General features: G+C 32.7%; 4 protein-coding genes across 4 annotated transcripts; 2 read left to right on the top strand and 2 right to left on the bottom strand.

The window, feature by feature from the left end:
* Window positions 1-2,311: 2,311 nt before the first annotated feature.
* LOC732627 (pyridoxine biosynthesis protein) lies at window positions 2,312-3,822 on the bottom strand. Its single transcript, NM_001251112.2, has one exon. The coding sequence runs from the start codon at window positions 3,764-3,766 to the stop codon at window positions 2,831-2,833; it is 936 nt and encodes a 311-aa protein (NP_001238041.2). The 5' UTR covers window positions 3,767-3,822; the 3' UTR covers window positions 2,312-2,830.
* A 7,728-nt stretch (window positions 3,823-11,550) lies between these two features.
* LOC100786396 (probable C-terminal domain small phosphatase) lies at window positions 11,551-12,722 on the top strand. Its single transcript, XM_003546000.5, has one exon. It carries the CDS (start codon window positions 11,637-11,639, stop codon window positions 12,501-12,503), a length of 867 nt encoding a protein of 288 aa, XP_003546048.1. The 5' UTR covers window positions 11,551-11,636; the 3' UTR covers window positions 12,504-12,722.
* Window positions 12,723-13,428: 706 nt separating this feature from the next.
* LOC100785881 (uncharacterized) lies at window positions 13,429-16,372 on the bottom strand. Its single transcript, XM_041009950.1, is given in 2 exon segments — window positions 13,429-16,052; window positions 16,054-16,372. Coding segments are annotated over 2 exon segments (354 nt in total). The 5' UTR covers window positions 16,144-16,372; the 3' UTR covers window positions 13,429-15,788.
* A 3,504-nt stretch (window positions 16,373-19,876) lies between these two features.
* LOC100785341 (uncharacterized) lies at window positions 19,877-24,241 on the top strand. The gene is made up of 5 exons (XM_003545999.5): window positions 19,877-20,262; window positions 20,611-21,537; window positions 22,121-22,321; window positions 22,709-22,904; window positions 23,831-24,241. The coding sequence occupies exons 1-5, from the start codon at window positions 20,149-20,151 to the stop codon at window positions 24,013-24,015; spliced, it is 1,623 nt and encodes a 540-aa protein (XP_003546047.1). The 5' UTR covers window positions 19,877-20,148; the 3' UTR covers window positions 24,016-24,241.
* Window positions 24,242-24,639: the final 398 nt, after the last annotated feature.

Here is a 24,639-nt window from a genome sequence, read left to right as displayed (position 1 = left end):
TGGTAGTACTAGGTGATTTCAATGCCTATTTAGATAAATCAGAAAAGTCAAGTGGGACTGCCCCTAACCGTGCCTCAGTGAAGCAGTTCAAGCCTTGTTTGTGTCCATTTGCACGACCTGGTTTTTAATTAAAGGGTCTCCCTTCCGAGTCTCTCAACACAGTCTCATTATAAAGAGTTTTGATCATTACAAACTACTTTGTTTTATATATATTTATATAAAAATTCATTCATAGTTGAAAGAGTAAATTATACATGTTTCTCTTGAGATTTAAGAAAATTATATATATTTTTCTTTTATTTTTAAAATTCATACAATGTAAATATTATTTAATTATTTGATAATAATAAGTTATGTGTGTTGATAATTTTGATAAAAAAGATTTAAATATATTTTTTGTCCTCATAAATATGGAAATATTTAAAATTTATAATTTTTTTAATTTATTTTTCGTCCTTACAAAATTTAAATGTGTTATTTTTTTATTTGAAGCTAGGTTCAGGTTATTTGAACTTTTACATCTCAACTTAAGCGAACATTGTTATATAGTGTCAGATCTTTTAACTTTTTTGCATCAATTATATGTATAACAAATATAGAAAAATTTTAAAAAATATGACGCTTTCTAAATTTTACAACAACATACAGATGGATTCAAATGTATCTAAACCTAGTTCCAAATAAAAATAATAGATTTAAATCTTGTCAGGACAAAAAAATTTAAAATGATAAATTTTAAATATTTTTCACATTTATGAGGATGAAAAATATAATTTAGTTTTTTTTAATTAAAATTATCAACGTATAATTATTATTGTCAAACATTTAAACTACATTTAAAAAATTTATGTAAGTTTTAAAAACAGAAGAAAAAGAAAAAGGTGTTTAATTTTCGTAAACCTAAATAAAGATATATTTAATTTCTTTAAATCTTATAAGAAAAATATTTGTAGGTTTTAAAAAAATGTATAATTTTTCTTAATCATATTAGGAGAGAGATGTGTACGAGAATGGGCATGCGGAGTTAAAAGACAAGGTGCACATGAGATGCTAAGCTAGGTGAAGATTATAATCATTACTTAATTAAAGGTGGTACAGTTTGGATTTTGCGCACGAAAGTCGAGCAGGAAACGTTAGACTTACATTGTGTAATACATTTTTCCATCTCACAGCATACATAAAATATTTGTTGCCTGTGAACCTAGTAAGCAAGCGGTATGGGGATTCCAGATTTTCTGCAGTCGGTAAAGTGACTGCAAAAACCTACATCCCAAATCCATGGTTTATATATATTTTCTGCAGTCGGTCAAGAATTTTTTAAAAATAATTAATTAATTTTTTCATAAAAAAATATCATATGATGATAATTTAATTCCTAAAAAATATAAATTTAATCCATATATAAAAATACGATAAATTAATTCTGTAATTAAATTTATGAAATTATTTTATTATTAAATTATAATATTTAAAAGTCAATTTAATAATATATTATATTTTTTATGATTTATTTGATATTAAATTACAAAATTTAGATATGAATTTATTATTAAATTATTTGTAAGATACAAAATTTAAATATCAATTTATTATTAAATTATTTATAAGATTAATTTATCGTATTTTTTAAACATCTAAAAATTAAATTTAAATTTTTTATCTTTAATAAACCAATTTTTTTTATTTTTATGAACCATTTTTTTAATCTTTTTTTTAGCTTTTTTATCTTTAATGAACCAATTTTTTTAGCGCTTCTCATTTTTAAGACGGATTTAGTTATCTATCCAAAATTTAAGCTTACCATTTTGTGCACATGTTGTGCCTGCTGGGAATCCCATTCCGTAAGATTTCAACAGAAGATGTTGGGTAACCTGAGGCTGATATTACAGTAAACTGCTCTTGTCACAGCTACTGCAAGGACAGAACCTGGTATTTTGGGAGATGATACACGGACACTCTCATTAACACATTATTTTTCTTCATCTCTCAATTAACTCAGGCATGCAGGCATAATTTTCCATTTTTAAAACTAATTTGATACAATCCAAGCAGTTTCACAACCTTTATTAGCTCGGTTCAGAAAAGGAGTTACATATATGATATATGCATCTCTAAACATCGAGACTGAAAACACGGAAAGGAGAAAAAATAAATTCTGTCCACAACTCAATCTTTGCAACGGAAGAAGGTATCTAGTCTAGTACTAGTAAACATCACGAATCGTACGCTTAGAAGTTCGAATTTAATGCAATTAAGAATACAAGAAAAAGTCAAGCTACTGAATGGATATTAGAGACCGCACATGTACATCAACAGAAGGATGAGCAAAAATTACAAATAAAGTGAATTGAGTTACAATTGATATTCAGATACACAGAACAGTAACCTTCCTTTTCAGCATCCAATTTTCACTTCAGCGGACATAAAAATTGCCAATTTCGAATCGAACTCGTTCAACTAATGCAAAAACTAGAACGAGAAGCTGAAAGCAACAGACTTTGAATCCAATAAAAAAAATTAAACCCAAAAATAGGATTGAATATCCAAAAACAAGAATGATTCGATTCTCGTTTACCACGAACGCACTACTAACTCAACACAATACCACGACGCTGAATATGTAAAAACAAGTATAGGCATATTACAAGGCATGCCCAAATAGCTACCTATCTATTTTTTCTTTTTGGTTTTTCTAAAATCCAATTAACACGGTTCAAAACACCGAAAACTAAAAACATAACCTTATTATAATATATAAGAAGCAACTAAAACCCTTAATAGTCCAAATTGAAGCGCCACAGAGAAACAAATCTGAGAATTATTATTCATTTCATTCAGAGCGATTGGCGAACCTCTCAACCTTGTCATCGGTCAAATTGATACCAACCATGGCTTCACCCAATCCGCAGCTAACCTCCGCCAAAATCTCAGGGTCGCTGTAGTGAGTCACGGCCTGAACAATCGCCCTGGCGCGCTTCGCGGGATCGCCGCTCTTGAAAACGCCGGAGCCGACGAAGACGCCGTCGCAGCCGAGCTGCATCATGAGCGCGGCGTCGGCGGGGGTGGCGACTCCGCCGGCGGCGAAGTGGACAACGGGGAGGCGGCCAAGCTGCTTGGTCTGCATGACGAGGTCATAAGGCGCAGCGATGTTCTTGGCGAAGGTGAAGACCTCGTCGTCGTCCATGTTGCGGAGAACCCTAATGTCGCTCATGACGGAGCGGACGTGGCGAACGGCCTCGATGATGTTGCCGGTGCCGGCCTCGCCCTTGGTGCGGATCATGGCGGCGCCCTCGCGGATGCGGCGGAGGGCCTCGCCGAGGTTGCGGCAGCCACAGACGAAGGGGATGCGGAAGTTGTGTTTGTTGATGTGGTTGGCGTCGTCGGCGAGGGTGAGGACCTCGCTCTCGTCGACGTAGTCGATGCCGATGGCTTCGAGGATCTGGGCTTCGACGAAGTGGCCGATGCGGGCCTTGGCCATCACGGGGATGGTGACGGCCCGCTTGATATCCTTGATGAGCTGCGGATCGCTCATGCGGGCCACGCCGCCCTGGGCCCGGATGTCGGCGGGGACACGCTCCAGGGCCATCACCGCGCAGGCACCGGCCTCCTCCGCGATGCGGGCCTGCTCGGCGTCGACGACGTCCATGATGACGCCGCCGCGGAGCATCTGGGCTAGGCCGACTTTGACGGAGAAGGGGGACTTCTTGGTCTCGGTGATGGCGCCGTTGCCGTAGACTGTAACCACACCGGATCCTGATCCTTCCATTGAGGGACAGAAGAGGAAGAGATATGTTTGTTGTGTGAGAAGAGAAGGAAGGGATTGTTGTTGTGCGGTGAGAGAAGCCTTAAGTAGGACTCATATCTCTCCCATTGGGCCAGCCTTCACCCCTTCCAATCAAAACCACCCACGCATTCTTCTACTCCCTCATCAACTCATTGTTATCTTTCTCTCTTATTATTGTTCAATAATTTACTTTAAAATATACTAACAAGTTATTTTTTAAAGTTTAAGTATAATAGTGATTTTTTTTGCTACAAAAAGTATAATAGTGATTGTTTTAGATATATCAAAGAATAAATTATTTTTCATTTAATAATAATTAATAGTGATAAGGATTACAATAATTATTAGATTAAATTGTATTTCTAGTCATTTTTTAGTCCTTTAATTTCAAATACATGATTTTAGTCTTTTTATTTTTAAATTAAGACATAGTTTTCTTATTTTTTTAAAAATAAGTAATTTTGATCATTTTATCATTTGATAGATGGGTACTAATGTTAAAAAGATTTTAGTAGAAATTGAATTCTTGATCTTTTATTTAAAAATAAACTAATAAACTCTTAAGATGTTTGTTTTGTTTAATTAATTTTATAAATAATATTTTATATGTATCATTAATTAAGAGTTATTGTTTTTTTCGAATTATAAAATTTATAGATTAAAATTAAAAATAATTTTATTTAAAATATTTGGAAAAATTAAAAATATAAATAAATATTTATTATCAAAGAAAATACATGGATTTAAAAAAATGAAAATATTTTCTTTTAATAATGTAAACTCAAATTTATAATCATTAATTAAAATAAATTAATTTCAGCATATTTAATTCATAATTTATTTCTTTATACTGATAAAAAAAATATTTCTTTATGACCAGATAAGGATACTAGCTAGTAATAATATCTTTTGCATTTAATGATAAATTTTAATTTAAAAGAATAAGAATAAGTTTGCACCAAAGATTTTGAGTAAAAATAATTTTTAAATTTGTCAAACTTACTATTTTTCACTAATTTTTGCTCATTTTTTAATTTTTTTTTATTTCCACTCTTTATTCAAACACTTTTTATTTCAATTTTATTTTCCATTTATTTTTACTCATACATCTTATTTTTATTTACTCTATTTCTCTCCTCTGGTCAAACAAGACATGAGGTGGTACATAAAGAATAATCATTGTTAAAGTCAATAAATATTTTATATTTATTATATTTTAAAAAAATTATATAGAATTATTTTATGGCATTAATAATTAGGAATTCAAATATAAATTATTTTAATATAAAAAATTAAAATAATTAATAATTAGACATTTTAGAAATATATAAAAATGTCAAGTTATATAATCAGATATTGTAAAACATTGTCATAATAATGGTCGGTCTTATGATGCATATTTCTGTATTAAAAAATTATTCGGTCTGGATATAGATTTGTGTGTATGTTATGCCATTTTATGTTATTACTAGTTTTGATTTCAATTAAAAATTGCAGAAAAACAACCCACCAAATCATATCATTATCATGTCGTCAAGTCAGCATTTTAGACTTTATCGTAGCGGCGTCTTGAGTGCGTGCTTTTATTAAGTACATATGATTTCTTTCCATATTTTATAAAACAGGGGTTCATATAATATGTTTGGCAATTAGCACCTAGCTTTATGTAGAATTGCGACGCATCAATGTATCATTATGTCTCTTCTCTGTTTAAATACGTTGTATTATGATTGTTTTCTAAAATAGATATGAATTTTTTCCGAAACGGAATTTATTTTTCATATATATTAAATTAATTTTAAAATACAAGTCATTATCTTTTTGTTTATGTTTTAATTATAGTAATAATTTTGATTTTACTTTAATTTTTCATAATATTTTTTATTTTACGTTAAATTAAACAAAGTCCGAATATACCAATAGTTTATTTTTCTTTTCAGAGGAACCTTATTCAAATGAATTTGTGGCTACGATCTACATGAATAAATATTAATAAAGACAGTTTTCCTTAATTATTTAAAAACCCTGGTGGCATATCCTATGCCAAAAAAAAAGGAGTGGAAATAACAAAAACAAAATAGGAAGGTGACAGATTTTTCAGTTATCTACTGAATAAGAGAGAAATTATGACACATCGATGTCCTAAAAGCATGCTTTTATTTAATTATGTACTATTGCATTACTTAATAAATAAATAAAAATCTTTAAAGTACATTTGGTTACCAAAATGAGTAAATAATGATAAATGTACCATTGAATTTGAATATGCTAAAGTTATTACATAGTTTAAATTAAATAAAGTCTGAATATATCAATAATTTGTTTCCTTTTCAATGAAGCCTTATTCAAATAAATTTGTCGCTACAATTTAAACAAATAATAAAAAGCTGGTTCTTTTTAATTATTTTGAGCCCTGTTGCCATATCCTAGGCCAACAAAAAAGGTGGTTAAAAACAAAAACAAAAGGTGACTGATTTTTTGGTTATCCGATGAAACAGAGAGAAAGTATGACACATCGATGTAGTAAAAATATAATAGGAATACAGATATAATTCTGTACGGTCAAAATACATTTAACAATATTACTATATTTAACTAAAATATAAATTGAGAATAACATTACTATCAAAATATTTTAAGTATTTCTTTCCGTTGAGATGACAGCTGCCCTTTATTATATAAAAATAACAGAATATTGTTGTAGTATAAAACTTTTTGGCATGCAAGGATGACAAGTTTTTTATCATGTTAGAAAAAATATTAAACCAAAGGAACAATCGTCGCATAAACAGTTAAACACAATGTTTATAAGAATAACAATATAAAAAAACAAATATCTCAGTTGAATAAAAAAAATTCAAATATTAATACTATAATAATATGCTCAGTTGCTCACATAAAAAAAAAAAAATTATCGTTTAAACAAAGGCTTATTTAGAGGACGAGATAAAGAAATCAAGAATGGCCGTTCGTATCCAATCTTGAGTTTGCTTCCTCTCCAATGGTGAATATCAGTGGAACGTGGAAATGAGAAGAGAAGAGATTATATTTGAATTCAACATGTCCACTACACTACACTCTTCCACCTCCACTTGTCTTTGTTTTTGTTGATTTGTTCCTCAATTACTACGTCACACAAACAATAATCAATTCAATTGTTTTTTTTTTTCGTCATCATGTGTGGTCTGGCGTCGTCTAAGTGTCTTATAACCAATTAGAGTTGCCAGTCTCTTTCACTGAATCCTCCTTTACTCTTATTTTGACTCTCTCTAGACCAATTACGTTTTCTATTAATGAAAAAAAAATCTTCCACTGGTGTCACTCTCACTCCCAGGTTTGGGCTAATATTGGATTCTTGTTTTAGTTCAATCTCAATAATATCATTTATTTTTATTAATTTGGACAAGTTATCATACCAGTTTTTTTACCTAAATAATACAAAAAATTAAAAAATTACCCAAATAATATAACTAAAAAATTATCTATCCAAATGATACACTTTACTATGTTAGATATGAAATTGGTTTCCTCCAAATCAAGTTCACACCGTGATTCTCTTTTTAACGTGAAAAAGTCGGTTTTTTAGGAACTGATTTCTTAATATGATATATTTTTATATTTTTTTTTGTATTTGACATTTTTCTGGAGAACCAATTTCTTAACATGATCTTTTTTTCTAAATTGATTTTTTTATTTTTAATTGTTTTTTGTTTTTATTTTGTAATTATTTTTTGCTTTTAATTAGTTTTTCTAAAAAAATTATTCTATTTTGTTTTTTTTATGTCTTTGTATATTTTTGTTTATTCACTCAATTTCTATAAAATTATCTCAATCTTTCTATAAAAAAAATGTTATTTTTGTTAATAAAATTTATAGTAACCCACACATTTAGTTGAACTAAAACATAGATCATGTCAACATAATATTTAATGATATCAATTTTATTGTTCTACAATAAGAAGAATCATACATGAAATTCATAAAACAAACATAATTAGGACCATACAAAACAAACATAAATGTGAAAACTATTGCTCAAACATATTATTGAAACATTATTTATCATATTTGAAGACATGTTGTACGCACAAAATACACACTTGTTATCATGAGATCAATTCTCTTTCAAAAACACATGTGTCACATATTAACAACACATAGACATACCATGAAAATTTGTGAATACCAAATTTATTTGTAACCTAAAATGAAAAATATTTCCTTGATAATATTATGCAGTGTAATATTCAAATAACATTTGGAGTGAGGAGAAAATGGAGAAAACACAACCACTTGTAGAGTATATAATTTAGTGCCACAAAAAATAAACTTTATGTGACACATAAATTAAGAACCTAACAAGAATAGTAAGAAACTTTCCTCTTGCAGAACTAAGACACAACTAACCATATATTGGCCAAAATCTTCATCTTATATGATTGTTTGTCACAAAGTGATATCAGTAATGTTTGTAGGATCTTGAAATTAAAACTCCCATGAATGAATATCCCAAAAATAATAATGTAATCATTAGAGATTGAATAAGCTAAACTACCTTGAGTGTAACTCTCATGTCACCAAAACTGTTGGTGGTACAAGTTTTGATAATGACGACTTTTAAAGGTACACGGTCAAAAGTATAATCAATGGACCCAACGGTGTCTTGTGAAGTGTGTCACTAGCATTTAAAAATCCTATAATTATACGAATCAACAATCAATTGAGGGTTTAGGTGTATCAAATACAAGAAATGTTTTATAGTAGCTGACCACATGATTGAACGAATTCTAAGGCACATAACCATGAATTTATGTTAAATTCACGTTGGTTTTCTTGGTGGGCACACATTATGAATTCTTGAGTTGAGAGTGACTCCCTAGATTGGCGATTCACTATGATAGCTTGTACGACCCTTGCAAGACCAAGGACAAGTGCTATTGAACTAGAGGATGACTAATTTGGGTTAGAAGGGCGAGCAAAGAATGGGAGGTTTGATTCGTCAATGTCGAGAAATTTCCCCGATGTACTGTCCATGATGAATGGGAGCTTGTGAGAAAAATAAATGATTTGAAAATTATGAGATATTAAAGTTAACATCCATACATTACCCATATTTATACAAATACGTTGTCGAGCATTTTCATTCATTGTCATCTTGGTCAATCCTTTTTTGGCACAAAACTCGAAGCTCTACAGGATTCTTGACGGGTGAACAATAACCTCATTTACACCAATACATTTTGGGTTGTTGATTGTCATCGGTGTTATCTCAACCATTGTTTTTCTTCCATAATATTAAAATTTCTTGTTTCTAACTGCTCAACATATGCAAGAATAAAGCCTACTTTCTAATTAGAGCAGTCAAAATGGGTTCCGATCTGTGGGTCAGCCCGGCCCACTGTGGGACCAGAGGTGGGTCGGGCTCAATTTTAAAAAAAATTCGGTACCGGTAACTTTTCAACCTGGCCCACTTAGCCTGTGGGTTAGGTGGGCTCAATCCGTGGGTTGGTGGGCCAGCCCGTCAACCCACCAAATTTAAATAATATATTGTTTTATTTTATTATTATTATAAATTTATAATTGTTAAAAAATTAAATTTTTTATTTTGTAGCTAGCAACCCAATTGACAATTCACATCCGGTGATAGAGCAAGCCCAAACAATAGCAAAGCCTACTTGAATTAGCATTTGTTAATTTGTTAATGGTCCACAACACAACTTCGCAAAGCCTGCACCTTTCTTAATTTCTTTGCAACCTAAAGCAACACCAACACATTTCATTTGACATTACGCTTACGCACAAACAGAAAAGAGAAAAGTAGGCCAGCTCGCAAAGCCCAATTGAATTAGTAATTATCATGTTGAATGTTTATTTTGAAGACTTCAATCACTTTAATATTGAATGTTTGGATTTGATTTAGTTTGTTTTTTATATTGGATTTTATTTTAAGTTGTTTGTAATATTTTATTTTTTTTTACAAAAAAAAGTAGAAAAAATGGGACAGCCCGCATAACCCACCAACCTGTGGTGGGTCGGACCGGGCTGGCATTTTGTTAGCCCACATAAAAGTGGGCCGAGCTGGGCTAGCCCACTTTTAGCTCAACCCGTTGCGGGCCAGCCCACGTAGGACAGGCTGACCGGTTTTAACAACTCTATTTCTAATTGTTTTTCTCCCATAATATTCCAATTTTGTTTAGCCTCTTATACATCTCTATTCTTAATGTAATTTGATTGTTTTATCTCTTAAAGGGATTTGAGAGAAAAAATACATAAATTAGACTCTTTCACTTGAGAGATCAATGTTAGAGTATATAAGTAGATGATTGACTTCCTTCATGTTGTCTATTTTAATTAATAAATTCTCTTTTATGTTTGTTTTTCTCTTGTTTAATTTAAATTAATTTTGTGTCAATTTATTTTACTATCTTTTTTCACAACCTTTTAAACCAATTTATTTATTACTTGAAGATTATATATTCACCTACCTAAATACAAATAAAGTTTATATGAACTCGACACTCGAACTTCCATTTTACTTTATTACTTAAAATAATTAAGTACACTTACCAATCGTTGAATAATACACAATAAGAAAAAGAATATAACAATGATGCATTAGACAATGTGAACCATTGGGACTAACCTAGTGCTTAAGCTTGGCATTTGTTTGTTGTGGAACTTCTTAGATTCTTGGTTAAGTACTTAATTTGAGTCCATAATTACCATCTACCAAACTCAGAGACATTAATCAAGTTACAAGTTAAGGACCGATTAACCCAAATTCTAGCTAATCAACCCCTAACATGTCTCATTAAATTAATGATATTATTCTATATGAAAACTCACCCACAACAAAAAGAAGATAGAAAAAACATAGTAAAATATCAAATGGTGTTAATCTTTAAAACTAAGCTAATACTTAGAGTTCAACCTTAGTTGCAACGGTGGTAAATATTTTTTTATAATAAATTAATAATCGATCTAACTTAAGGTACATTATGAACACCATAACCACTTTTTTTTAAGAAAAGAAAATATGATTTTTAACTAACTAGAAATTTTCTATTTTTTACTCATTAACATTCACAGTATAATTAGATAATTTTATCATCTTCTAATTTTAGGTACGTAAATTAAAAAATAATAAAATAATATAATGTAATATTTTTTTTGTTAGAAACATAACAAATTCTTTATTTTCTAATATTAGTTTTCATGTTTTAACAAATATTTTTTTTTATAGGAATCAATGTAACTCAAATTTCGATACGAGCACCTTAACTTGTTGCGGTAACAATTACTAAAAAAAACTTTATATTTCTCACCTTCTAACCTATACATTTTGATGCATACAATAAAAGTATTTTTTTATTATTACAATAAAAGTATTATTAATTCATGGTTTAATTGGATAATTTAATCTTATCTAATTTTGCAAATACGAAAACAAAAATATACACTAGGAATTATTTATTTCAAGTAGTTTTTTTTAAAAATAAATAACTACAATATATTTTTATGTAAATTACCATTTCATTAACAACAAAACCAGTTGTTTTTGCTGGGCATTTTTATTAATCTAAAAAAAACGAAGCTTCGTTATCTGAAGATAAGATAAGCATAAAAAACAAACAACAGTACAACACAAAACAACACAACACAACATTAACAAACCAAAAGGCAAAAATGCCAAACAAAAGGTTGGAATATAGCTTCGGTTCCGAAGCTGCTCTTGACCGTTGCACCGTACCTAGAGTTTAAAATTGCCCCTTAACTCAACACAACAGCACAGACACAATCACAAACCACATCATTTTCGCCACTCTCTCTCTCTCTCTCTGATATCCAAATAATGGTATCAAAGGTGAAGAGAAGCCCAGTGAAGTCCATCAAGGACCTCCGCAACAACAACAACCGTCGCTGGCGACGGAAAACCCCCATAAAAAATGTGGTGGCGGCTTCCTCCGCCGCGCTGGCCACCATCCGCCGCCGTATCACGAAACTCTTCTCGAAGATCGCGCGCCTCAGCACCAGCGCCCACAAGAAAAAAGCAACCTCCTACAAAATCCTCAAAAAGACTACAACAACCGACGGAGAACTCGACAACATTCGCCGAACCCTCGTGTTCGACGACACCACCGCCACCACCACCACCCCGCTCCTCCCTCCGTTGTTCTCCGTCCGAAAAACGGTGTTCCTCGACCTCGACGAAACGCTCGTCCACTCGCACCCCTCGCCGCCGCCGGAGCGCTTCGACTTCGTCGTCCGGCCGGTCATCGACGGCGAGCCCATGGATTTCTACGTCCTGAAGCGCCCCGGCGTCGACGAGTTCCTCGAGTCCCTCGCCGCCAAGTACGAGGTTGTCGTTTTCACCGCGGCGCTTAAGGAGTACGCCTCCATGGTCCTGGACCGGCTCGACCGGAACCGGTTCATCTCGCACCGGCTCTACCGCGACTCGTGCCGAAACATTGACGGGAAGCTCGTGAAGGACCTTAACGAAACGGGTCGCGACCTCAAACGGGTCGTTATCGTCGACGATAACCCGAATTCGTTCGCGAACCAACCCGAGAACGCGATTCTGATAAGGCCCTTCGTGGACGATATTCTCGACCGGGAGCTTTGGAAATTGAGAAGCTTTTTTAATGGGTCGGATTGCTGTGAATGTGATGATATGAGGGATGCTGTTAAGCACTACGTCACTGTGCAGCATCGACGTTAGATTGTTAGATTCTTTTTATTATTATTTTTTTCATGATTTATGTCTTTACTTCCCCTCGTGAGTTGAGAAATCAACAATGAGTTGTTTGTTCAATGCCTGGTTGTGAGTAGGGAGGGAAAATGCTGCTTATTACTAATTCTTTAGATTGAATAATCAACTTTGATTTAATTGATGTATCAAATGATGGTATGTATCAAATGGATAGCACACTTCCATTCAGACATGATGTATGTTAAGGATTAAGTTTGTTAAGTTGCAGCAAATAATTCTCCAATGATTAGAATCTCACATTTTAAGAAAAGGGTTGCTGCCAATTAAATGATCAACTATTAGAAAACTCTGGTTCGTTTAGAGGAAACAAAATAAGGAGGGAGAAATTTTTAAAATTTGAATTGAAGAGTAGGAGAAATAAAGAAAAGTTTTGAATTTTTGCTTTTAAAAAGTCTGTTCAGACATTTTTCTTCCTTTTTGTTTTAATTGCATAGGTTTGAGATTTAGCGCTTGATTGGATAATAATGAATTGCACAATTCAATCGCACACCCAGTTTACCAGAAAGAACAATTACGATTAACAAAAAATACACTTAACTAAGTAAATTCGAAACTTATCACTACCATTTCAGGACTCATTTTGGCATAATAATATCCCAGTGTTAGAAAATGTGAAAGTGAATAAGAAATTCCGAATTCAACGGTATCCCTATTTTGAAGCCCAGTTAGAGGCAGAAGGCATGTTCTTAGATTTCAGTGTTCACCATTACAGTATTTCATTTTTTGGCCCCATGTTATTACAGTATTTAGTCTAACCCAGTAGAACCTCTCTGTGATCGAAGCTTACTTTTTTGAAATTTTTAATGGCACATACGAAATTGAACTATACCACTGCCGTTACATATGGAAATCTCTCATTTGCTGGGAAGAGAAATTGACTCAACCGAAAATTTGATGTATTCTTTTGTCACCACATTTTTTTACCCCAGTAATACTCTAGGGAGGAAGAAACACTAGCTTTGAGCATTGGTAATATGAAGGTTGGTATTTTAAAGTAAAGTACATCTTTTCTGCTCATCAGTAGATTTGAAGAATTGTAGTTTCATGTAGCATGGAAAATTTCACAAACGACTTTAGATAATCCATTACATGGCAAATAAAGCTCACCAGCCATTTTTTTGTCCCCATTTTATAATCTAATTTATTTCAATGGCTTTTGAGCTCACATGAGTGACCTGCACCTGCAAAAAAAAATCAGAAAGATAACCACAAATTCTGTTTCAGAGAGTATACTGTTATATCTACTCACCCAGACACCTTTTGCACTATTAAGGTATTTCTGAAAATGACAGATGCATCTGAAGAAATTAACATGACATCCCTGTCACAATTTGTAACATTTTACCATGTTTAAATTCTACCATGGTGATCCACTGGTAACTGGAAAAGAAAGTTTAGGAAACACTGTAAACAAACTGAAGCTTTTGATGCAACTTATTATGAATTTCATGAATACAATGAGATTGAATCAATAAATCAATTAATCTATCAATCTTTCTCTTTTCTCTCTCAATAGTTTCCATATCAGCTATCCTGTCACAGTAAGCCTATCCTTAAACACAGATTTTATTTTATTTTTTAGCATATTGCTCAGTGAAGATCAGTCACAAATGTGAAAGAAAAATTTCAGTTCTCTATTCTCTAGTGTACAGTGAAAGTTGTAGCTGGTAGATTACATAAGCCACTGTTGTCTCCTTTAACTACATTTTTAATGCCATAGCTGAGTTACTATACAATACTAATAAAGAGCAAGAAAATTGCTGCTCATGGAGAACATAAGAATTTCTCCAAGAAACACGGTCCGGATAGGAATATATTATATATGTAGCATCAAAGATTGGACCTTTTAAGCTATCTTAGACTTAGTTGTCTCCCAGATGGCACAGAAATGCAGATTTCAGGCACTGTATATATGGATTAACATAATTCTGTTTATCATGAAGAAACTGGGTTTTGAAGTTATGATGATTCATTCTCAACTATACAAGGAAAAAAAGGATCTATTTTTTTCTTTTCTAGTTGATGGATCTGTTTTATTGTTTGATTTGTGCACTGATTTTCGTAATCACTAATCAATCATGGTTTTGTTCATCATCTTTGCTTCAATTTCTTCTACTGTTTTTTTTAGTTGCTGCCTAGGTTGATTTCCCTACATGCATTGATGGGTCCATTTTTTACTTTCTGATATAGTGATATGCAAACATTGATTCTGCAAGATGCGGTTCCTTATTTCAGATGCCAACTCACACTGTTCTAATGAGGAACGGTAGGGAAATCAATGTATGTAAATTAACAGGAAATCTTTGATCAGGCTCAACCTTGATTGCCTTTGTTTGCCATCTTACTCGTGGCTATTTGGCTCAGTTGGAATGTGTTTTGTGATGTATAATGCTCAAATCTGACATGTTCTCTTTCTCTCTCTCCATTTGGTTTGACATTTCCAGGTTGTTCTTGGCATTGTTTGTTGTGGTCATAGCTGGTTTGTTTTTATTTTGACTATTGTATGAATCCTATAACATATTGTATAAATCTTTTCCAATGCAGATATAGCATTGGGGAGGGAGCGAGTTTTGATGGTGTTTGACTTCACCAGCCTCTTTAGTTCTAGACACAAATTCTGCCTTGTGGTCTCCTCCATTTCCAGCCATTATCATCTGGCACTCCATTAAACCTCTGTCTCAAATGCAGTCTAGTCCTGCTAGTCCCTAATCCTAGATAGAGCCTGTACTTTCCATTTCCATTTCCATTCCCAGATTACACTTCCAACTTTCTGAATCTCTCGATTTCATTTTATTGTTGTTTGAATCTTCCAAATGTTGTTTTAGGGTATCTTAAATCATCTCTAAGAAATAGTTTGCTTGTTTTTAATTCCATGATTTGTTTCCTTATTTAATTATGATCAGGAGTATATCATTAGTATAGTTAGAGCTTAGTGCTCAGTCTTTTGGATCACATCCTTCACACCAATATCAATATAATTTTGTTATTCTTAGTACACCAATGCTCATTTTAATGATGTCAATAACTTTCCCAAAACCATCAGGTCAGAGGACAAAATTACACATGATTCCAATCTAACAAATCATAGATCGAATCAACAAAACAATAACAATTACAAGTTACAACAACAACCCTCCAACATCAACTGAAGATTTCATACACAATGAGAGTAAAAAATTGCAGCTTTGGGTGGCACAGATCCCAATGACAAATAGGAGCAAAACATAATGGATCTCACCGGATCAAGCTGCAAGAGTAAACCTGTTGTGGCAACCTCCACGCCTCAGCTGGTGCACCTGTTGTGGCAAAGCTGAAACACATGTCATCAAGGTCCTCACTGGTGCACCAGCTGCACTTTGAGTTCTGTGAGCACTGAGACTGCGCCACCAACTCTCCACAGTTGTTGGGGTGGTGCTTAGTGTTCCTCGACTCAAATAGGTGCCGAGTTGAACCATCCTTGGAAATTCTAGCGCCATATCAGGAGAACCCGTGAGAGGGGTTCGCAGAGAGAGGCGTGGAGGAGAACAAGGAGAAGAAGGGTTGGCACCAGAGTGAAGGGTTGGTTGGGGATGAAGAGACAGAACGCCATGGATGAAATGAATAAGCTCCAAGTTTTGAAGTTGGTAAAGCTCTCAGCACACACATACACTACAATGAAAAAAATAGAAAAGGAAAAGAAAAGAAAAGAAAAAAGGTTCGTTTTATATTTGACTCATTATTGAAATGTTTTTTTTTTTTTTCAAAACGAAAATTTCTACCTCTTCCCCCGGTAAATGTCGTTTTTTCCTTTGACGTGACCGGTAAATGTCGTTGAAAACAAGAAACATTGTTTGTTTTTTTTAAAACAATAAAATTATACATTCCATACAACGGCATCGTATCTGCTTTTCTGATGACAACGAAATAGTTTATAAAATAGTTAAGATGTATAAATCGTAAAATATAAAAATATAAAATAAATTAAAGTGTTGGGATTGAAAATATATATTAATGTTTGGAATTTTATTTTTTATTTAAAATACTTTTATTAATAGTTATAATAAAGGTATAACATTTTTTTATTTTGTAGATATGTAAATGATGAATAACCAGCTAATCAATATAAAGACTTATCATCATAATAGCTGGAGTTCAGTTGATAAGAAATTACAGCTGAATGTATAATGAATTTATGCAATTTTTTTTCTTTACAATCGTATACGAATTTAAAATTAATATTTGTTTTACTCGTGAGTCATGATTGGAAGGTCTCCATTCCATTCAGCATGTGTTTAGAAGGTTAATTGCTGGCCGATCACAAGCAGCAGGGGCTGCGTCATTTCCAGGAGTTTCTGGTTGTTTCTTCCCTTCTCAACTCACAAGCCTTGCACTTGCAGGCTGCAACAACGGTTACTTTTTTTCTTCTGTTTAAATTTTAGTTTCGCTTTTCTTTTTTAGAATTTAATTTTCATGTGTTATTCGTTTAATTTTTTAATAGTGATAGCCAATTAAAATTTATTTAAGATAACTTTTAAAAATAATTAGAAAATGTTTAATGAATACCCATAATATTATCTTATATCCATGGAGAGTTAAAAAAAATAATTATAAATGTGATAAAATTTATGATGTGATGAGAAGAAATAAAAAAATAAATAAATGAGGTTAATGACGTGTTTAAAATAGATGGATGTATGCTGATTATTATTTAAATAATTATTATAAAAATCAAGTTGTGATTCAATAATAATAGTTTGAAAAGCTTTTACACACGTTTTAATTAAATTCTCTCTTTTTTTTTCTTAAGAAAATCATGATAAATTTATTTGACATAAAAAAATGTAATAATTATAAAAGAATTAGCATGTATTTAATTTATAATCCCCTTTTAAGAATGTGAGAAATATAACTTTCGTTCATATTTACTGGGTTGTGTTAGTGATGAGGAAGTTTAAGTAATATATACACGTTCCTAAGCTCTAACTTTGTTATTGTTGTAGTACTAAAAAATATTAAAAGTTAATTAATGTTTCAACTAAGTTCATTGCATTTGAAGTATTCTCAATTTTGATTTTCATGGGCCTTTCAATTTTATCCTTTAAAGATGTTAAATGGATTAAGAGGAAAAAAGATGTTTAAAAATTATTATTGAACTCAATTTTTAAATAACTAGACTTTTTGGTTCGAAATATTATTTATTTTGATTGTTGCCGACCTTTGGGTAAAATAACGTCATAGGGTTTTTTTTACAAATTTATTTTCAAAAGGGGTTCATTTTTAAACATATTTCTCAGGGGTCTGTTTTGTAAAAAAAAATCACGTGATATCGCCATTCCCATCAGTGTAACCCCACTGTTCATGTCAGTAAAAAAAAAAATCACGTGTGCCAAGTGTGTTTCGCCATCACCACTGACGAAACACACTGCTTGCATGACATGCATATCGCCAACTCCAACTGTGTAACACCATTGCAACAACATTGTTCATGCAGAAAAAGCATTCACGTGCCATGTGAGGTTTCGCCTTGATAGTGGCGAAACACACTGTGCATGTCAGCAGCATCCCCATGATCATGTCATGTATCGCGACACCATCCAGCATAGGTTCCGCTAGTAGTATTGGTGAAAACCATCCCCATAGGTTCCACCATCTACATTGGTGGGATGCATGTCACTATACGCTTATGTTTCCCATGTTCATTTTCCCTTTTGATGAAGCCTTTGATTTTTACAGATGTTTCTTATGTTTCGCCTTCTCTTACATAAATTCAATTGAAATCTTAGAATGACATAAAGTGTTAACTTTAACTTTCTCTAGTCTTTTATCACTGCGACAAAAGTTAATCCAATTGATAAAAAATTAACTCATATTTTAAAAAAAATAAAGTCTAATAATCTTTCATATCTCAAAAGAACGTAGGAAATAAGTATTGAGTTAGTAATTTTATTAAAAAAATATTTTTAAGAGTTTTTCTTTATTGAAAATGTGTTTATATTTTTTTAAATTTCTTATTTTTTTATCCATCCTTTTCATTTTTATTTTTAAACTAAATTTTAATAGAAGTTATTAATAATTAAAACAATCTTATATTACAATGTATATATTTTTTATCAATCTAAAATATAATTCATATATCTAAAAAGTAAGCTTACAATAAAATAAACATTTGACCTGGATTAAAGCACAAGTATATTTAAAATTGCGCATGTTTACATTTTGGGCCTATACATAAAAAATAAATAAATAAAGTTTGCAGCAGTATGTACCAGAAAAAAGTTTCCAGTACTAAAGGTGTAAGGGATATCTCCATTAGGGTAATTTGTTTCAAAATATTATCGTAGGATGAGGATAGGTAGCATATGCAATCAATTAAATCAACTCCTATGGGGATGATTTTTGCCAATACTGTTGGCGGAACCTATGCTGGATGGTGCGGGGATACATGGCATGGCCATGGGGATGCTGCTGATATGCACAGTGTGTTTCGCCACTATCATTGGCGAAACCCACATGGTATGTGAATGCTTTTTTTGCATGAAGTGTTGTTGGAGTGGTGTTACACGGTTGGAGTTGACGATATGCATATCATGTAAACAGTGTGTTTCGCTACTGGTGATGGTGAAACACACTTGGCACACATGATTTTTTTTTACTGACATGAATAATGGGATTACGTTGATGGGAATGACGATATTACATGATTTTTTTTTTTTTACAAAACAGATTTATTGAGGAATATGTTTAAAAAAGGACCCCTTTTAAAAATAAGTTTCTAAAAGAAACCCCATGAGTCATTTTACCGAAACCTTTGCAATATTGTTTTAAAAGAGAGCACTTATAGAATCTGTGAGACTCACACAATAAGATTCAATCGTGCAATTATATGCCATATGAATTTAACCTTTATTAATGGGATAAAATAAAATAAAGATTTAATTATTTAATTTTTATAATTTTTAAATTTCTCTTTTAATTCTTGTAGTCAACAAGTAGATGTTTTAGTATAGAAGTTTATTAAATAAATTTTTTAATTCCTAAAATTTATATTTTAATTTTTAAAAAGTTTATATGTTAAATTTTTTTGAAAATTAAAATGTCGTTAGGAATTAAAAATGTCCAGGATTAAATCGAATAAATTTAAAAAATAAAAATGAAATGAGTAATTAAATCTAAAATAAATGATGAAGACTTATTTTTTAATATAATCATTGAAAAAATAAATTTCTTTTAGATTATAAAAAATATTAATCATTAAAATAATTATTTTAAAAACAATCAATTTAAAAAATACATGTATAAGATAACAAATTAAAAAAATCCAGCAAAAAAAAAGGATAACAAATTAAAAAATACGACAAGGAGAAGAAAGTCGAAAATATTCAGGGTCTGCACGCAAAGAAGACGTAAAACCTTTGGGGAACTCTGTATTGATTACACGCCATTGAATCTCTAATTCGAATTCTATCGCAGACCCTTTTCGTTTGTCCTCTCAAAGTTTCGTTCTTTTGGCCCGGAATTGATATATTCAGTGCAAAATTTTCTTTTTGCCTGATAATATATGTAAACAGTATATGCACATACATGCCCTATTTTGGTGTTTGTTTTAGGTGTGCCAATGGAGGGCAAAATCTTGGATTCTCGGAATCAGGCGCAAGTTGTGGAAAATTTATCTGCAAGGGTTTCTAGTTGCTCCCTTGGCGACAAGATATCCTATTCCGATTCTCCTCTGGTGAATTTTCTCCTTCCCTAATTAGATATGCATGTGTTTTTGTTTGGGGAATTGGAAATTTCTGCACCTGTTTGGATTTTTGTGTTGTTTGTGTATGTGTGGAATTTAACCTTGCATATCTTTTTTTTTATTGGGGGGTAATTTGATGTATTGATGTTGCGTTTAAAAATGAAACTGGAAGAGAAAGAGGAATAAGGGAACTATTCATGGATCGTTTACGGACATTAAATTATAATATATTACTTTAAAGTTCAAATGATATTGATTTTTCCCTTTGAGACTGGGTGTAGTTTAGTGCTCTATGGTTTATATGGTTAATTTGTTTGTGGTGTTTGATATCATTGACAGGATGATGAGGTGGTTGGTATGAGGAAGAATTCTGTTACTAAAGAGTATTGTGATTCTTTTTCCACTGATAGCACTGAAGGGCATTGTATAAATTCTTCTAGATTATATCCTGAATTACCTGAAAAACAAATGGAAAAGAATAACGAGGACATGGAGTCTTCAGCTAATCTTCAGAAGCGGGGAAGGTACTTCTATTATGATACTCCACTGCATGAAGATACTGGAGTTTGGATACCAGTTTCAGTTCCACCTATGTTGGAAGATGATCACAAAGAGTGGACCAAGGGTTTTCACTCGAATGGTGGCTATTTTCCTGATGATGATATGGGATGGAATCAATATGTTGGAGATGAAAGGGAATTGACTATGTGGGATGTGCTAGCAGAAATGTTACTTGTGGCTCGAGGAAAAGTGACTTCTTTGGCATTAGGAGATATTCATACATGTAATTTTTCATGGATATCCAGCCATGTGCTTGAACAAGCTTGGAGAGAAATGGCACAAACTCTTACAGAGGCCAACTTTGGTAATGTAAAGGAACTACTGGAAGCAGAGCCTCCAAAATGGTTAGCAGATAGTGCTGCTGCTTCTTGTATGCTTTGTGGTGTGAGATTTCATCCCATCATGTGCTCCCGGCATCACTGCCGATTTTGTGGAGGAATATTTTGTGGTGAGTGTTCCAAGGGGCGGAGCTTGTTGCCATCAAAATTCCAAGTTTCTGACCCCCAAAGAGTATGCGATGTATGCTGTGTCCGACTTGATTCAGTACAGCCTTATTTGATGGATCATGTAAGCAATGCTGCTCAGTTGCCAACCCATGACCTGACAGATCTGAGCACTTTGCGATCGTGGATTAATTTTCCTTGGGGGCAGTCCATGGAATATGAAATTTACAAGGCAACTAACACTATCAAGGCTTATAATCAGGTATCATTTCCAATTCTTGAAGCAGAAACCATGAATGACTTGTGCTAATTATTATGGACCTTACATCTATAAAGAACTTTCTCCAATGCTGATCTGAACTAGAAAATCCATTATAACTATCCTGTTATTTTGTTCAGGATTCTTAGTTGTTTGTGAAGTGCGTTGTTCTAAAAAATAATGGTGAGCAGTTGGTTTTTTGTTTTTAGGGACTGGTGTAGTGACATAGATGAAATCATGAAATGTTAATCTAGTATCATGTGGGTGGAGCTGTTATGTAATTACTTGGTAATAATCAAAGATTCAGCAGCTATGTTGATTGTCTGTCTTCCTGACCCTAAACTGCATGTCACACAATTCTTTTCCCCCTCCCCCAAATTGTAAATTTGATTGTGTCTTGGCATGATTGTTCGTCTTCATATCTGTATATTTTCTTGATGTTGGCACCCCTCTGTAAATTTTAAGATTAAAAGTTTAGGTTATTGATGATATTATGTCTATACGACATATTGTGAATATGGAAGTCTACTGTTTAAATTTATGTGCTAAAATAAGTTTTACTTCATCTAGAATTTCACTTTTGCAGATAGGTTTTCTAAAGCTCGAGAAGTCAATTCCAGATGCCATTCTAAGACAAGCAAAAGGCCTTGCAATTATCACTGTGGTCAAAGTAGGAGTGGGGGTTACTTACAATATTGGAACAGGACTTGTGGTTGCCCGTAGGGAAGACGGTTCATGGTCTCCTCCATCTGCTGTTTCCACCTTTGGTGTAGGGTGGGGGGCTCAGGTGAAGTAACTAATCTTTAACAATATTGGCCAAACAGGGCAATTACTAATGACTTTGCTTGTGAATGACTATGGATCAATTGCCAAAAATCTATCACTATATGCTGTGCATACTGTTTCCAGTCAACTGTAATACTAGAACATTTTATTTTGTTGGACTCTAGAATTTCATAGTTACTTCTGATGAAATTTACCGAAATATATGTTATGCAATAGCTAAGTTTCCACACGGATCTTCATTTTAATATTATTCTGTTTACTCCTCAACTGTACCAAGCATTGGTTCTGACTTCCTACTCCATACATATGTGGCCCGTCTCCAGGTTTTATTGATATTTATTTATTTCTATATATTCTGAAGTGTTGATTTATTTCTTTAACTGCATAGGCTGGAGGCGAGTTGACAGACTTCATCATTGTTTTGAGAACAAATGATGCTGTCAAGACATTTGGTGGCAATATGCATCTTTCACTTGGAGCAGGTTTGAGTGCTGCAGTAGGCTTTGTTGGTAGGTCAGTTAAAGCTGATGTTCGAGCTGGTGATGGTGGCTATGCTGCTTGTTATACCTACAACTGCAGTAAAGGTATGTTTCTTATTTGTGGTCATCTAGTATACTGAAACCTTTGTTTTTGCAACAGTATGCAACTTGATCTTTTCTTTTTGTTATTCAATGTAAATATTTCTTAGTCTGGTAGTTCAACTTCAATATACTCTGTTTAGTCTCTGCCTATAGGATCATATGACTCTTTTGTTTTTATCAACTACCAATGAATATATATATATATAATATATATATATGTTTGAACTGGAATGACTGTAAACTATTACACTGCTGTTTGTGAAAATTTAGTAACTGAAGATGCTATCATTGTCATAATTATCTAAGTATTGATTTGTAGATAAAATTCTTCAATAGAAACGTGTGCAGCTAATGTTCCACTCTTAAGTGAGCACAGTTCAGTAAAAGGTTTTCTTGAGGGTGGAAGAAGGGAGAGGAAAACATAATCTGAGACTAACCTTGACTGCTAAATTCCATTTGTCATTGATGTAGCTCAATTTCTTAATTAATTGATTGCTACAGAAAATATGAGAGCAAATAAGCAAAGAATTCTCTCTTCTATTTTTCATTTTATCTTTCCTCTTCATACAATCTTCAGGTATTTGTGATCACATGGTGGTTAAAATTGACTTAAATATGGAACCCATGGAAGGCTGGTTGAGGGGACTTGATTGTTTCTCACTTAACAAGACACACTGAAACTTGTATTTTAGCAATGAACAAGCATGCTGCAATTGAATCTCCAATATCCAGATTCGCTCATAAACTTCTCAGATTGATGTTATGAAGTTAATAGTGTAACCTTTATATCCTAGGATTAACTTGGTTTATGTTGATTGAACTTGATGGTTCTTTGTTCCATTTGGAGTTTTTGCTTAGGTGATTCAAGTTGAGTCTGATCTGTTTTTGTTTTAGGGTGTAATGTTTGACCACAATAATACTACATGCAGGTGCATTTGTTGGATGTTCACTTGAAGGAAGTATGGTGACTACTCGCACGCAAGAAAATTCCCGTTTCTATGGCAGCCAGTCTATAACTGCAACAGATATACTTTTTGGCTCGTTGCCTAGGCCACCTGCCGCTGCCATTCTCTATCGTGCACTTGCTGATTTGTATTCGAAGTTTGATGATTAATTGAATGGTTCAACGTCGCCTTTCATTCCTTTCTCCTTTTGGACATTGGCATTGAAGACATAGTTTGTACAGCTGCTAAGTCACACTCATTGTAAATGTTCATCGCGTCATTATTTGTCTTGTAAATATGTAAATGTTGATATTGTACACTCCACGTTGACCAAGATGGAGGGATTGGTGACCTGCTTTAAGGTTAATTTTATTTGGCTAGAACTGCCTTTGATGATTTTTGAAGTTCCTCAACTCAAAAAAAAAAAAAAAATTATCAACTATATGTATTTTAAATTTACAATAATAATTTCCACTTTATACATTTAGTAATATAATTAAGTGTCTTGTTAACTAATGTTCTTAGGACTTTTGTTAAAAAAGGAGAAAGTATTTATTGTGAAAATCAAATCCAATAAATTTTTTCTCTTTTTAGTTCTTTAACTAATGTTTTAAGAATATTGGTTAACATTTTCCTATAATTAATTAATTTTTATAATATTACTATTCATAGGGCATCTGAGAATGTAGGATTGTTTTTCACTGCTGTCATTGTAAAACAAATAAAAAAAATCATGCATTTGATGATATTAATTATTGTCTCAAGGTGATGCAGTGTATGGTTCAGATTTTTTG

The sequence above is a fragment of the Glycine max genome, chromosome 15, assembly GCF_000004515.6.
Source record: "Glycine max cultivar Williams 82 chromosome 15, Glycine_max_v4.0, whole genome shotgun sequence".
NCBI lineage: Eukaryota > Viridiplantae > Streptophyta > Magnoliopsida > Fabales > Fabaceae > Glycine > Glycine max.
The sequence above is the reverse complement of the archived record's forward strand: the minus strand, read 5'-3'. Positions and strand labels throughout refer to the sequence as shown.

Coding starts and splice junctions, on each gene's coding strand:
- LOC732627 (NM_001251112.2), bottom strand. CDS start 3,766: ATGGAAGGATCAGGATCCGGTGTGGTTACAGTCTACGGCAACGGCGCC.
- LOC100786396 (XM_003546000.5), top strand. CDS start 11,637: ATGGTATCAAAGGTGAAGAGAAGCCCAGTGAAGTCCATCAAGGACCTC.
- LOC100785341 (XM_003545999.5), top strand. CDS start 20,149: ATGGAGGGCAAAATCTTGGATTCTCGGAATCAGGCGCAAGTTGTGGAA. Junction 21,538..22,120: donor CTATCAAGGCTTATAATCAG/GTATCATTTCCA, acceptor TCACTTTTGCAG/ATAGGTTTTCTAAAGCTCGA. Junction 22,905..23,830: donor TACCTACAACTGCAGTAAAG/GTATGTTTCTTA, acceptor TACTACATGCAG/GTGCATTTGTTGGATGTTCA.